Below are 14972 nucleotides of genomic sequence, written 5' to 3'. Positions count from 1 at the left end.
CCCGCAAAATCCGCAAAAAAAATCCGCGAACGTAACGGGTTCAAAAGTTGAACCCCCACTCATGCAACTATTTTACAATGGCGCCAGCAAGCTGCCAGCGCCGTTGTAAAATAGTTACAAAGTTAGCTTGCACAGGAACCACTAGATAAAACGAAGCAGGTGCTGCTTTATTTTATCTAAGTGCTTCCTGTGCAATTAACTTTGTAACTATTTTACAACGGCGCTTGCAGCTTGCTGGCGCCATTGTAAAATAGTTGCATGGCTGGGCACAGGTCTGCAGCTCACTCAAGGGACCCCTGCGCCCTTCGGGGCGATTGCATAGTAACACACACATGGTCGCTCGAACTAGTTGATGCTCAAATTCAGTGACTCATTCATTAGCCCAAAAACAATCGTGAGCGTCGTCGAGGCTGGACAGGTGTGCCTTCTTCCCAAATCTACCGTGGAAAATCAGCTGTGATGCTGGATAGGCTTTGCATCCTTGACTTTCACGAGCGCAATACCCGTGCTGTTCCTGTGACCAGGAGCTTCTTTCTCTTAATCTGCTGAACTGATCTTTCTCTGACCTTTTATTCACACAAGAGGCACATACCCTACTGGGCACATTGTGTTCGCACGGGTTTCTGCAAGTTCGCACGCGTTTTGTACAATTTCGCAATTTGCGAAATTGTACAAAACCCTCGCGAACTTGCAGAAACCCGTGCGAACATAAAAAAAAATCCGCAAATTCGCGGGAATTCGCGGATTTTGCGGATTGCGAGTTCGCAAATCCGCAAAATTCGCGAACGCGAGATTCGCAAAATTCGCCCATACTTAATCTTGACTCTTTAGCTGTGTGGACCAGGAGATGTCTTGGACGACCAGGAGCCGGATACGCGCTGTCCCACGAAAGATGTTGATTGCTGAGGGGCCGGTGTCCGGCTGGAGCACCAACAAGTCTTGGCAGCGGCAAAAAATGTAGATGGTCAAACGCGGTTAGAAAAGGTCTATAGCCGAGTAAATATACTGAATAAAAAAACAAAAATTATTGAATATAACTGTTACTCAAAACATAAGGACTTATCACCAATAAAGTGGATGTATTCTTTAATTTTATTTTTCATAAATATATATTTTTTGTTATTTATATATAACAGTTTTTTACATAGTTGGATCTATTTCATTTTAGTAAAATTGAAAATTTATATGGCAGTATTTACAGAAAATTCATAAAAAACACACATAACAGACACACAGTTTGCATTAGAAAAATAAGAAGATGGAGGCAATGCGGTAGATGGACACACTACGCGCGTTTCGGCTCGTTAGCCTTCATCAGGTGACCCGTCTATTGCACTACAATTTAAAAGCATATAGACGAAAGTCAAAAAGAGAGAATATATACATTGGGTTTCTGCGAGCAACAGTTTATTTAAGACACTATAGTGACAATATAGAGCTATAGTCATAGAGATTTAAAAAACTTGTTTGCAAATATCCTAGACCTGTTATGTTCTATTTACATAGCCACATGTCTAATATATATACCTTTATCTAGTATGTACAAAACATACGTTTGCTCCATAGGATCGTAAGTGTACTAACATTCTTAGCATGACTAAATGGCTTCACTCCAACCATCTAAGAGGAAATGTATCATACATTTCCTCTTAGATGGTTGGAGTGAAGCCATTTAGTCATGCTAAGAATGTTAGTACACTTACGATCCTATGGAGCAAACGCATGATTTGTACATACTAGATAAAGGTATATATATTAGACATGTGGCTATGTAAATACAACATAACAGGTCTAGGATATTTGCAATCAATTTTTTTAAATCTCTATGACTATAGCTCTATATTGTCACTATGTATAGTGTCTTAAATAAACTGTTGCTCGCAGAAACCCAATGTATATATTCTCTCTTTTTCACTTTCACCTATATGTTTTTAAATTGTAGTGCAATAGACGGGTCACCTGATGAAGGCTAACGAACCGAAACACGCGTAGTGTGTCCATCTACCGCATTGCCTCCATCTTCTTATTTTTCTAATGCAAACTGTGTGTCTGTTATGTGTGTTTTTTATGAATTTTCTGTAAATACTGCCATATAAATTTTAAATTTCACTAAAATGAAATAGATCCAACTATGTAAAAAACTGTTATATATAAATAACAAAAAATATATATTTATGAAAAATAAAATTAAAGAATACATCCACTTTATTGGTGATGAGTCCTTATGTTTTGAGTAACAGTTATATTCAATCATTTTTGTTTTTTTATTCAGTATATTTACTTGGCTATAGACCTTTTCTAACCAGCTATTGTTCCCTATGTATAGCGAGTATATTACTATATAGGGGTCCCCTACTTCCAAAATAGATGGTCAAACGCGGTGTCAATCTGGCCCAGCAGAGCCCAGGAGACTCACTGCAGCAAGGGGAGTCAGGGCAGGCCTGGGGCAACCAGGGGAGCCCAAATAAAGCAAAGTTGACCCTCAAGTGGACCCAGAGGCCGAAGGCACAGGAGGCCCAACGGGACCTCAGGAGGTTTCACAGGATACCAGCTAGCAGGGCACAGAGTGCGAGGATGCCGGAATCCTTCTCAGTGTTACAAATAGCCCAATGTGCAGCTGCAAATGGACGCGGTTCACAGGGGTACGGGTATACAGTCCCCACAAGGCATATCTGTCTCAAACTCAGTAAGAGGGCAGCTCGACCTCGGAGACCTTCAGAATCCCACCTCCTGTGTTGCTTTAGCCTCGGAGTCTGCAGGAGCTCAGGATCAGCAAACCGGTCAGATGCTTTACGGTGCCTCGTTTGCAGGGAGTGACTCCTTCACCCCAAGGGAGATTCTTTTGTTGTCTTGGAGGTCCACAGGGTCCTGCACAGAGCCTGTATGGATCACGGACAGTGGCGTGACTGGGGACAGCAAGGAGAGACGAAGTCGAGCGCAAGGGAGGTCCAGCAAAGTCCGGCATGTCCAGGCAGTCGAAGTGTAGTGGTATCTTCTTGCAGAATCTTGTCTAAGTAAAATCTAATGTCCTGTAGCCAGGTAACCCGTTTTATACCCACAGTAAAGGGTTGGACAGACTCTAGGGACTCTCCTAGGGGAGGGACAGGCCAAGGGGAGGCTAATCCCATGTCCTTTGTCCAGTTTCGCGCCAGAGCAGGAGCAAATGGCTCCCAGGACTGGTTTGAGCTGGACTACTCACAGGGACACCAAATGTGCCCCGGAACTAGACTTTCTGGCACTGAGACAGTGCACCCACCCAGCCCCAATACACTCAATCCTGTCTGGGAGGTGGTCACACCTCTCCGTGTCAGGATACCTATTGTTCTGCCTTCCTCTGCTCGAGCTTGGCTCAGAAGCAGGAGGGCAGACTCCTGTCTGTGGCTGGCAGCATCCATTGTGTGCTGTAAGGCTCGAGAAAGTTGGTACCGGTAGACTTAGGTACCCCCAGAACCTCGGTTCTGAGGGGAGGAATCATACCTCCCACACCTGTTACTGGTGTGGTGGTATGATTCCAAGGTGTTTGACACCAAACACGACATACTTTGTTGCAGTCGTTTTCGAGATAGCATTTACTGCGAGGTTAGAATGCACCTCCACCTATGTGTCTGGTAGTATCACGTACAGCCCGGGAGAATGGTCTCCCACACTGCCATCAGGATTGATAAGGCCTGCTATAGGGTTTTTAGTGTAGTGACATATATATATATAGATATAGTAAACCTATATCTCTTGTAAGTGGTGCAAGCGCCAGCTTACACAGGCTGCAGTAGCAGACCTAAGGTTCCATTTTCATGGCCTCTCATGGGTGGCATAATACATGCTTCAGCCCATGGGAGGCCTCTGGAGTACCTATGCCCTTGGTACATGTGTACCATATACTAGGGACTGATAAGGGTACCACAGTATCCAATCTGAAGTTGTACCAAAGTACATACATATGAATTTAAGGGAGAAAGCAGATAGGCTGGGGTCCTGAATAGCAGTATCCCAGCCAGACTAGTCAAAACAGTGGGTGCAAAAAGCAAAAAGTGGGGTTAACCATAAGAAGCAGATCCTACTTTCCTACATTCTCCAACACTTGTTCCCACCTTAACCCTTCATCATGCCTCAGTCATATCTAAATTTAGTTACATTTTTCCGGATGTGCACTCCTTTCGAGTTGCTACATAACTGTCCTATCAGGTTCCTTACTATCAACATGGCCTTTCCAGAGGAAATGGCATCTGCTCGGAGGGGCAGTGAGCTCCATGCTTTGTCATCTGAGTCTCCGTATCTTAACATCTTCCCAGACAAGCTGGTCCGTCGCACTAGAGATTCCTTCCTACCGAACATGATCCCTCTCTTTTATTTAGGCCACACACCAAAGCTTCCTTCCGACTGAAAGTGATCACTCTCTTTCATGTAGGCCAGTCCATTCCCCTGCCTCCTGTACTGCTCTGCCTCATCTCTCTAAGGAGGAGCAGCAACTCCACTGTCTGGAACCAAAAAGAGTGTTGTCATACTACCTTGACCACACAAGAAAGTTCTGGGTGAATGAACAACTCTTTGTGGGGTATGTCGCAGCCCAGAAAGGGAAGTCAGTGTAGGAGAGTATGGTCTGCTTCCTATGATCACCCCCACTTTTTGCTGTGATTCTCTGGTTTTTCGACTTTAGTGTGGCTGTGGGCCTGCTAATCAGACCCACAGCCCAGCTGTTCTCTCTCTAAATTGATACCATGTACATTAGGTACATACCTGATTGGGTATTGGGTCACCTTTGTGAGCCCCTGTATAGTGTACCATAGGTACCCAGGGCCTAGGTGCATCCAAGGCCAACCAGTGGCTGCAGCATGTATTATGCCACCCCTGGCTGGCCATCCAAACTGACACCACAGGCTGATCACTCAGCTTGGGCAAGGTGGTGTAATCACACCTTGCTTAGATATATTATACCTATATCTACCCTTATATATAGACACATATATACCTATAAGTCACTCCTATGGCAGGCCTTGAAAATCCTGGAGGCAGAGTGCTTAGTTTTATGTGAGAGGGTGCCCTAGCATGAGCTGAGCCCCTCTGCAGCTTTCGAAACCCTCTTCTTATAGCTGTTCTATGATATAGCCATACCATATACTCTTAAGTGCATTATAATCCTCGCGGTTAATGCTAACTTTGGTTTGGCTTTATCAAAACATGTTGTGTAAGGTGTCAAACACTTTGGAATACTACCCCCCCCCTTCCAGTTCTGGCGGCGGGGGTAGCATTCCACCCTTCTAGAGGGAGAAGACATGCAGTTACTGCTTTACCCGGTTAAAGTTAAACAGAGCCTCAGCATCACAAAATGGATGCTGCTGCTACAGACACGAGTCTGACCTCCTGCTGCTGGACGAAACTCCGGCAAGGGAGGCCTGGACAATAGGTTTCCTGTCAGGGGAGGTGCTAGCACCTCCCCAGACAGCCTGTAGTGTATTGGGGCAGGGTGGGTTCAATGGAAAGATGCTTTTCCAGACACTGCATGGGGCACACAAGGTGCTCCATGCATAGCCCGGTTCAAACCAGTTGCCGGGGCACTTCAGCCCCACTCTGGCGCGAAACTGGACAAAGGGAAAGGGGTGTAACCACCCCCTTCTCAGGGTCCACCCATAGGACGGACCTAGCAGGTAATCCAGCCCCTAAAATCAGTATAAAGATAGGAGCTGTGTCTAAAGACTTTAGATTAATCCTGGAAGAAACTTTGATACAAACTCTTGGACCTTCGATGTTCTCTATCGACTAGAAGACTGTAGACATCTCCCTTGTGGTCAAGGAGTGACCACCCTGTGCAAACAGGCACCACCAGTAACTTGCTGGTTTGCTTTGTCGACACTCCTGCCGTAACCCGAAGACTCAGCTACTCAGGAACTGGACTTCCAGACTTCTCCGGCTCCGATCCACATCCACAGCAAAGCTGAGACCTGTGGCGAACACGAGAGACGTGGGACCGGACACCCTGGACATTCTGCTACTTTGCTAACAGTGCAACTACCGAGGCACCCTCGAAGTTGTTCATTGGGGTTTGCGAAAGCCCCAGACCCGAGCGCCATTTGCACCGAAGCTCAGACCTCCATACTCCACGAGTGCCGCGTGGGGCCTGCTCCTGCATTTCAGCTCGACGCGTCTTCCAGGTTGCTAGCCCCTTGGCTAGTGAGCCCTCTTAAGACGAACCAAAGGAGAAGCTCCCCAGACCTTGCTGGTCTGACTCGAAGCCCGTCTTCACGACCTGCGTGAATTGCGGTTACCAAGGCTCGTTGGGTCCAGTCCGGATACCAACACCGCAGTCAATTAGATCCTTCGTGGTACAGCTCGAATCCAGCTCCTGGTCGTCGTCGATGCCTCCTGGTCCTCGTGGCTGCAGAGACAAGCTTCACCTCTTCACCTGAATCAACTCGACATTGCATGGTTCCTTCCTGGTTTCTTCCTGGTCACTGGCTAGTGACTCAGACTCTGTCCCTCTGCTTTCAGGTTCTTCTCATCTCCGATCCACCCTTGGATCAACCCAGACACTTTTCCTCTGGTCGCCTGCAGCACTTCTTTGCAGATCTCCATAGAAAACATCAACGAAAGCGAACACGAAAAGACACCTATGCACCCGGCTTCCCTGGGTGAGGTAACTCGAGTACTCCGGTGCTCCCGTGGGTGTTGACTCTGGAAGTGTCCTAGTTTAAAGGGGATTTACCATAGTCCATCCGGAAGTGTCTTAAAACTGTAACTTCTACGTTCTCCATTGTAAGTCAATGGTAACTTGCGACTGTGTTTAGACACTGCATGCGTCTCTCGTGGGTGTCCTACTTCCTAACCTTTGGTTGCCAAGTGTAGCCCCAGCGATTCCCTAGGACCTAGGCCTATTCCCTATTCCTGAAGTGGTTCTTATACCACTTACTTAGTATATGGTTTGTGAGGCCCATAGGGCAGAATTGTATGTGTGCAACTTATTGTATGCTTAATGAGTAACTTGTGATGTATTTCGATCTCTGACCTCATAAAGAGTTCAGAGGGGTTGTGTTAGAAATAAATACGTATATATTTGATATATACCTTGTGTGGTGTCCTTTCATTTGGTACTCAAGGGATTATAATTGGTAAAACAGCTTGCTTCACATGCTCTCTGAGGTTTTAGCCTAAGACTGCTGGTCCATGCTACCACTAGGATAGCTTGTCTATAAGGTTGACTTTACAACCACCATCAATAAGGGTCGTTTAGACTGGTGCAGGGTGCCCACTAGAATAGTGGACATCACATGCCAGGCTAACTTCTCACAGTCAGTACAGAAATGGACTATCTACTGATGGATTGTGCTTTGTGTCAAAATCTGCTACACATTGGCCTAGAAGCAACTCCCTGAAGGTTTGCATGCTCTTTCCACCAGATCCAAAGCTCTGACCACTGCATTAGCATGCAGATTTATGTCCTGGACATCTGCCAGGCATCAATGCGGGCATCTTAGGACATGTTTACTAAGCTCTACTGCCTGGACAGTTAGGTCCATAGGGACAAGCGCTTTGTCCGCTCGTTCCTGCAGGAATATCTAGTGTGAAATTGTTCCGCAGACTCTCTTTTGGGGAGATATTGCTTGGGTATTTATTCTAAGATAAGAAATCTGCGGCTAGAAGTCTCTATCAGATGAACAAATTAGTTTACTTTGGTAACACCTTAACTGGTAGACACTCTATCTAGCTGCAGATTCCTTATGACCCACCCATCCACCCCGCTCTGCAAACAGATTTATAGACTTAGAGCTTTTTCCCCTCTCATGGCCCTAGTTTTCACATACCAGTGGTCAGTACTCTTCATAGCTCCTCTTTTCTGTCGAAGAAAGTCGCGAAAAAAACTGTGACAGCATGCTGGGTTGGTGCTTACATAGGCACCGCGCATGTCACTTCCGACCCAGACAAGGCCACATGGAGTTGAACAATGCCACCTACTAGCATGCAGGTGTAATGTTCCCCAAAAAAATTCCGGATCCAGCCTGACGCCTGGGGATAATTCCAAGGTAAGGAATTTGTGGCTACCAGATAAGGCATTACTGAAGGTAAGTAACTTGTTCTTATAGGCTGTTACTTTGCTGATCTGTCCTTCTGCTTTGTTTTGTACAAGTTGTAGGTAGGTTTTATTCCAAAATTCACACATAATGGGGGAAGTACCGTAACCATAGTGGTTCCAAAAGGCCAATATAGAGTGAAAGCAGCACCTTTTTGATGTTGTGTTTCTGCCACAAATGTGCAAATATAGAGGTATCAATTTTTAGATGTAATATATGGATAAAAGTAAAGGATCATTGTTGTTACTGGCATCTATCCTTTCCCTAAACTTTCTGTACCCCTTTAGCGATCGGGCCAAGAAGAAGAGGATGAAGAAGAGGAGATGGAGAAGAAGCCAGATCCTTTGCATCAACTGATCTTGCATTTCAGCCGGACAGCCCTGACTGAGAAAAGGTGAGTGTTCAACTAAGCCAGGTTGGCTAGTAGAAGGTGAGGGTAAGAGACCAAACAGACCAAGACATAATACAGTTGAATAGTGTAAGGATTATCTGGTTCTTCAGTAGAATTTCTATACACCCCTGTAAAATCTGAAGTCCGACAAAATCCCCTCTGAGAAAGCACAGACGTCAAATCTGCAACAGATTACAAATCCATCTCAGAGAAAGCACACAAGTCAAATTTACGACAGATTTTACAGAATCAACTTTGCAACATTCCATATAAAATATTCCATTTTTAAATTGAAATCTCCCAATTTGAGTAAAAGTGTGGTTCATCAGGTTTCTATAATCTGACAGTGACAGTCCTTTTACATAAAATTCAATTTTGATATCCAGTTGTGCTTTATGCGCGAAAAGGAAGTTATTTAACTTCTGTAACAATCTTTCTGGTGGATATTTGATCTATCTCCCAATTCCTCAGCTTTGGCTATCCCAGGTGCAGACTAGATCTAAAACTTTAGCCATAGCTTTCTGGTTATGGTAGATGGCACAGCTCCATCTTGACTTTGGAAGTGCAGCTGTGGTGATTGCACTGAAATGATAAAGTGGCCACCTCAATGCTTTGACTTCAGTTCTCATCTGTTTTCTCAATCATGTTTTTTTGTAGCGGGAAAGATTGATATCAGTTGTTTGTAGGAGCAGTTAAATATTATTACCTACTGGCAGTCGCCAGTAGGCAGTTATAGTTAGAACCTAGTTTCCATAGGAAAAGCATTTTTTGATTTGCTAATAACTTTGGCGTCGTTTGACGAATCTTCCTGAAATTCTCAAAAAAAATTCTATCAAAGTCAGCTCCTATCCTGAAAGTTTGGGGGTGATTCGTCTAGCGGGGGCTGAGAAAAAAGAAGGGTCCCAAAAGTCGTTTTCTCCATGTTATTTTCCATTGAAAATTTTGGGACGAGCTACAGCTCGAACTGCTGAACAGAATTACCCAGAATTTGGCAGAAATGTAGAGCATGGTTCAGAAAGCGACCTTTTTTTCAAATGGTGTAAATCCGTTCAGTAGTTGCTGAGAAATTAGAAAAATAAAAGTTTCGATATCTGGGCGGAGCCTAAGTCGTGCGCACAAGCTCCACTGTGATTGGCTGCCAACACTCCAAACCAGTAAGTATTGGGAGATTGGCTGCCAACACTCCAAACCAGTAAGTGTTGGCAGCCATCTTGTGGCTCGATAGAAACGAGCACCCAAAAAAGGAGTATACAACAAGGGAAGGGGGCGGGGTAGAAACCCTCTGACACCCCTAGACCTTCTGAGGGGTCCCAGAAAGACCTCCAGGGCCCAAAAAAGTATTTCTTTAAAAAAAAAAAACTGTGCAATTTGCGCTGGAGTCGCGGGTTCCCCCGTTTTATATTAATGATGTCCCTGGGTGGGCTAGGTTATGGGGGCATTTCTTTAAAAAACATTGTGTGGGCTTGCAGTGGTTGTGGGGGCCCGCTGTGGACTTCGCAGTCCTGGGGCTTCACTCATGTTGGGAGGGGGGTTTCATGTGCCTTATTTGCGAGCACTAGCTTGCCTCTGATTGGCTGCTAACTTTTCAAAGCAGGAAGTGTCCTCTGATTGGCTGCTATCACTTGAAACCAGGAAGTGTTAGCAGCCATCTTGTGCCTTGCATCAAGTGAAAATATAAAAGAAAGGTTCTGAGGGCAATTTAATATAGCGGAGCTCTGTGTAAGGATGATTTGGATGCAGTGAAGGTTTAAGATTTATTAACAATAAAGGAGAAATAGGTGAGCGCCAGGCAGCTTGACTTCCACTCTAGAATACTACTAGGACGATAACCCTTTCATGTTCCCTCTGCTCAATATCACTACTTTGGAGATATGTCTTTAGAAGCCAGTACGTTGGCTCGCAGCTCTCTACCTTTGCAAGCTAGTACGCTGCTGTGCTTGTATTTCTGCGAGCTACTACGCTGCTGTTCCTTTGGGAGCGGACGGCTCGTAGTTCTGACTTTGTGAGTTGAGGGGACAGGCCGCAGTTGTCCCTCTGCGAGCCTGGATACAAACTGTTCATGTGTCTCACTATATGAATATTGAAAAGCCATTTTGTGATTCAGTCTGTCAGCTGGCATCTGTTTGAGGCATTTCTGAAACATACCGGAGCTCTGTCTGTGAGAGATACCCCTTTCATTCTGCCTCTCCCCACATCAGCAGGTAACGCACCCTCTTCCCCCATCACCAGCATACCATTAACAACCTTCTTGGGCTCGCAAGTCTCCCTCTTCGAACCGCTGGTGGGCTCGCAGCTCTTCCAGTGCGACTTGTCGGGCCCGCATTTTTGCAAGCAGCCTGCCGGCTTGTAGGTCTCTGGGAAGAGATGCAATGGAGGGAACGGTGATGTAGGTTGGACACCCAACACTACTCCGACATCCCCCAGCAGCAGCTCCTTGACCGCCATCCCCGCTCACCCCCCACCAACAAATGTGACAGGAACGTTTTTAAATATGGAGCCTAACAAATCGGCTGGTGTTGCAGTTTTAATAAAAGATATGCTTTTGAGGTTCGACAAATAAGAATCTTGGGGCTAGATGTAGGTAAATAGTATTTACCGATTCGAAAGTACTGAATTTTACCGATTCAGTATTTTCGAATCGGTAAATGCTACGTAGCTAAAAATTCGGTAAAAAGGACCGAATCATCAAGATTCAGTATTTACCGATTCTGTAATTGCCAATCATTCCTTTGGGCCTGGAGGCCCATAGGAATGAATGGGAAATACCGATTCGGTAAATACCGAATCAGTAAGGGGGGAATACCTACAAGGGTGGCAGGGTGTCACATTGAAACCCTGTTGCACCCCTGAATAGTGCTTGTGTGCCATGTGGCACACAGGTATGTCTGCCACATGGCACTGGTGTAAATGCACAGATTTGCATTTACAGAGGTATTCGTTATTTACCACCAACTAATGGTTGGTGGTAAATAACGAGTCCTTAAAGCACAGAAGCACTCTTCAAAGTGCTTCCTACATGTCATTTACCGATTCAGTAAGTACAGAATCGGTAAATGATGATTCGGTAAATACCGATTCGGTATTTACCGAATCTGTAAATTGGCCCCCTACATAACAAAAGCCTATTACCGGTCGGTAACGGCCGAAATTCGTTAATTTCGGTCATTACCGACCGGTACTAGCCGTCCTACATCTGGCCCTAAGTCATGTATGGATATACACATAAAACATTTTATTAAAACAAAACAACAACACATAAAACGATGTGTGTAAACCCTTTTATTAAAACAAAACAACAACAAATAAAACTATGTATAGCCCTGGCATGTCATCCCTCGACAATTTGTGAATCACAGCCTGCAAGACAAAAAGAAAAATAAGATGGTGTGTTATGCGTCCAGCAAAGGAGAGAGAGAAAGAGGAAGAGTTAGATACAAGGAAGCTATAAAGAGAGAAACAATGTGAGAGAGAGGAAGAGAGAGAAGGAGTGACAGAGAGAGGAAGAGAGAGAGCGAAAGAGAAAAAGAGAGGAAGACAGAAAGAAAGAGTATGACAGAGAGGAAGACAGAGAAAGAGTGTGAGAGAGAAAGAGAGAGATACAAGGAAGACAGAAAGAGAAACAGTGTGAGAGAGAAAGAGAGAAAGAGAGGAAGAGAGAGAGAAAGAGTGAAACAGTGTGAGAGAGAGGAAGAGAGAGAGAGGAAGAGAGAGGGAGAAAGGGTGAGAGAGAGGAAGAGAGAAAGATTAAGAAAGAAAGAAAGAAAGAAAGAAAGAGTGAGATACAAGGAAGAGAGAAAAATAGTGTGAGAGAGAGGAAGAAACAGAGAGAGAGAGAGGAAGTGAGAGAAAGAAAAAATGAAAGAGAGAGGAAGAGACAGAGAAAGAAAGAAAGTGTGGGAGAGAGAGAAAGGAAGAGATAGAGAGGGAGTGTTAACACTGGAGAATATATTCGCAGCTCACCTTTGTGCCGCCGGTTTGTCTCCAACCACGTGTCGGGACATACTGCACCCTCAAGTTTAGTTATCTGAAAGATAGTATAGAATTGGTAATTGCAGACTATATGCAACGTTACGTGGGTAATTCTCTGATTCTGCTTTGGGCACCCAGGCTGCTGCATCCCATCTATTTCCACTACACAGAGGTGTCTAACAGCCGCTGCGCACCCAGGGCCATATTATCAAGAACAGCGATAACACTATTGCCGATTTAGTGGCAGGAAACTGCTGCAAAAGTGGCGATAAGGGGCTTGATAATATGCCCTTGTGAATTCCCATAGAAGCCCAGGTTTGATGTCCTTCACACCAGAACCTGGACTTCTATGAGAATTCTCAAGGACATATTATCAAGCCACTTATCGCCGCTTTAGCAGCAGTTTCCTGCCGCTAAAGCGGTGATAATGTTATTGCCGTTCTTGATATTATGGTCAACAGTCTGGTGTAGCCCATACACTTGCACTGCCCAGAGGTGTACAACAGTTGCTGCGCACCCAGGCTGCTGCACCCCATGCACTCTCACTATCCGGAGCTGACTGGCTGCTGCTGCGCATTCAGGCTGCTGCACCCCATCCACTCCCACTGGTTGGAGGTGAGTGCCCGCTGCTGCGCGAACAAGCCTCTCTGCTCACCTTCCACCATTGACGTGTGTCGAAGAGAGTCGACCACATGCCGAAGGAGCCTCCTCAGGCTCAGTACACGTGGTGAACAGAGCTCACAATTCAGTGTAGGTGTTGATTGCCAGGATGGCCACGCATCATCGCAGGTTCTACACATGTTTAGCTCTGGTGGTGTTGGGGGGGGGGGGAGTCAATTTGTGAATCAGAGCCTGTTAGATAAAAAGCAAGATCAGACTGTGCGTCATACGTCCATCAAAGGAGAGAGGAAGAGAGAGAGAGAGAGAAAGGGTGAGAGAGTGACACTGGAGAAAATCTTCGCAGCTCACCTTTGTGTCACCGGTGTGTCTCCAAACACGTGCCGGAACATAGTGCACCCTCAAGCTCCCACATCTGAAAGATAGCACAGAATTAGTAATTGTAGGAAAGACCAGTATGCAGGAATGAAAAGACAGAGAACATAATTCTCTTGATGTGGTTTAATGCTCGAGACATGTTTTGTAAGCAGTAAGTATAAAGGAAGAATAATAACCCCCGTTAACTTTTACCTTCCAACCTTTTCACATTCAAAACATAACATTCCCAAAGTGACGTGAGGCAGCCACGAGCTGTGAGAGCCCATAGTTGGAAGTAAGCACCGGCTCCTCGGGCGTTGCACCAGTGCTCGCGTTACTAATCTAACGCTGTGTATATACGAGTGCGTATGCCTAAATCGCTCTGCCGTCTTACTTCATTCAGGGTGCTGTACCCCATCCTCTCCTGCCGCCCAGAGGTATCTGCCCAGCGCTGCGCACCAAGGCCTCACTGCTCACCTTTTCACGGTCAGGGCACCTTCCACATCATGCAGCTCCGTTCTGCAAGCTAACAAGTCTCACATTTGCTACTGAGTCTTAATATGGCCATGGCAGAGGACATACTAGTGCACCTTTCATCGTCGCAGGTTGTACACCTGCTCAGTACTTACTGCTACTAACTCAGTAAGAAGTGATGCCACATACTCTAAACTCTACAATGGCGCAGAGCACATGTGTATGGTCTATTATATTAGCAGGGTCACATGTCCTGTGATGCCTGTGGTGTATGGGTGCGGTGTGGGTGTATACCAGCCGTGAGGGAGTGGCTCTGGTATCAGTGTTGCCAGGTTGGGCTAGATCACGCACAATTGGGCTATCTTTTTCCAGTTGTGTTGTAAAGTTTTGATTTGTGCTATTTGCCAGATTATAAATATATAGAACGCTCCAGCAAAGTAGTATGTTAAAGCGCTTCATTAGACAAATATTTACTTGCCGCTTCAACATAAATTCCAACTCATTCAGCACCTGCTTGACGCTGTCCCTACCCCTCCTTTCCTAAAGTAGCAATATTGGGCTAGTTTGGGCTACTTTTTAGTTGGCTTTGGGCTATAGAAAGGTGAAAAAAATCTGACAACACTGGATGCGGGTGTCCGTGTTGCAGTGCTACCGTCACCCGGGTTGCAAAAGCCAAAGTGTCACTCTGTGAGCCAAGTCCCACAACATGGCCAACATGGAAGGTACGGGGAATCACGGACCCTACATTCATCCATAGTTCATCAATACTTCCACACAAGAAAGATGGTGGACATGAGCCATCTGTGTGGATATGAATGTTTATTGCACATTCAGTGGAGTGTTGCAGCTGTAGCAATACAGGGCCATGGAAAGTTAAAGTTTCAGTTTTTGGCACATGGAGGGCAGCCAATTAGAGAGAAGGCCGTTGTCGGAGTTAGCCTGCGCCAACATATGTACTTATACAATAACTCAGACGATCCTCACGCACTTAAGCGCTGGGATGCCTCAGGGTAACCATGCGCTATAGAAATGTGTAATCATTCATTCATTCATTATAAATTCAGGATACACTCTCCTTGCAGTACACTAATGATGCAGTCTAT

General features: G+C 45.5%; 1 protein-coding gene across 11 annotated transcripts in view; it reads left to right on the top strand.

The window, feature by feature from the left end:
- RYR1 (ryanodine receptor 1) overlaps nt 1-14972 on the top strand; it is a 1215008-nt gene that overhangs the window by 829006 nt on the left and 371030 nt on the right. For all 11 annotated transcript variants that reach the window (XM_086938669.1, XM_086938668.1, XM_086938662.1 and 8 more), the window contains one exon: nt 8348-8454. In XM_086938669.1, the coding sequence (XP_086794795.1) occupies nt 8348-8454 (107 nt within the window). The remainder of the gene's footprint in view (nt 1-8347; nt 8455-14972) is intronic.

The sequence above is a fragment of the Lissotriton vulgaris genome, chromosome 9 (assembly GCF_964263255.1).
Source record: "Lissotriton vulgaris chromosome 9, aLisVul1.2, whole genome shotgun sequence".
In the NCBI taxonomy this organism is placed as follows: Eukaryota; Metazoa; Chordata; class Amphibia; order Caudata; family Salamandridae; genus Lissotriton; species Lissotriton vulgaris.
This window is presented reverse-complemented; position numbering and strand designations above follow the sequence as displayed.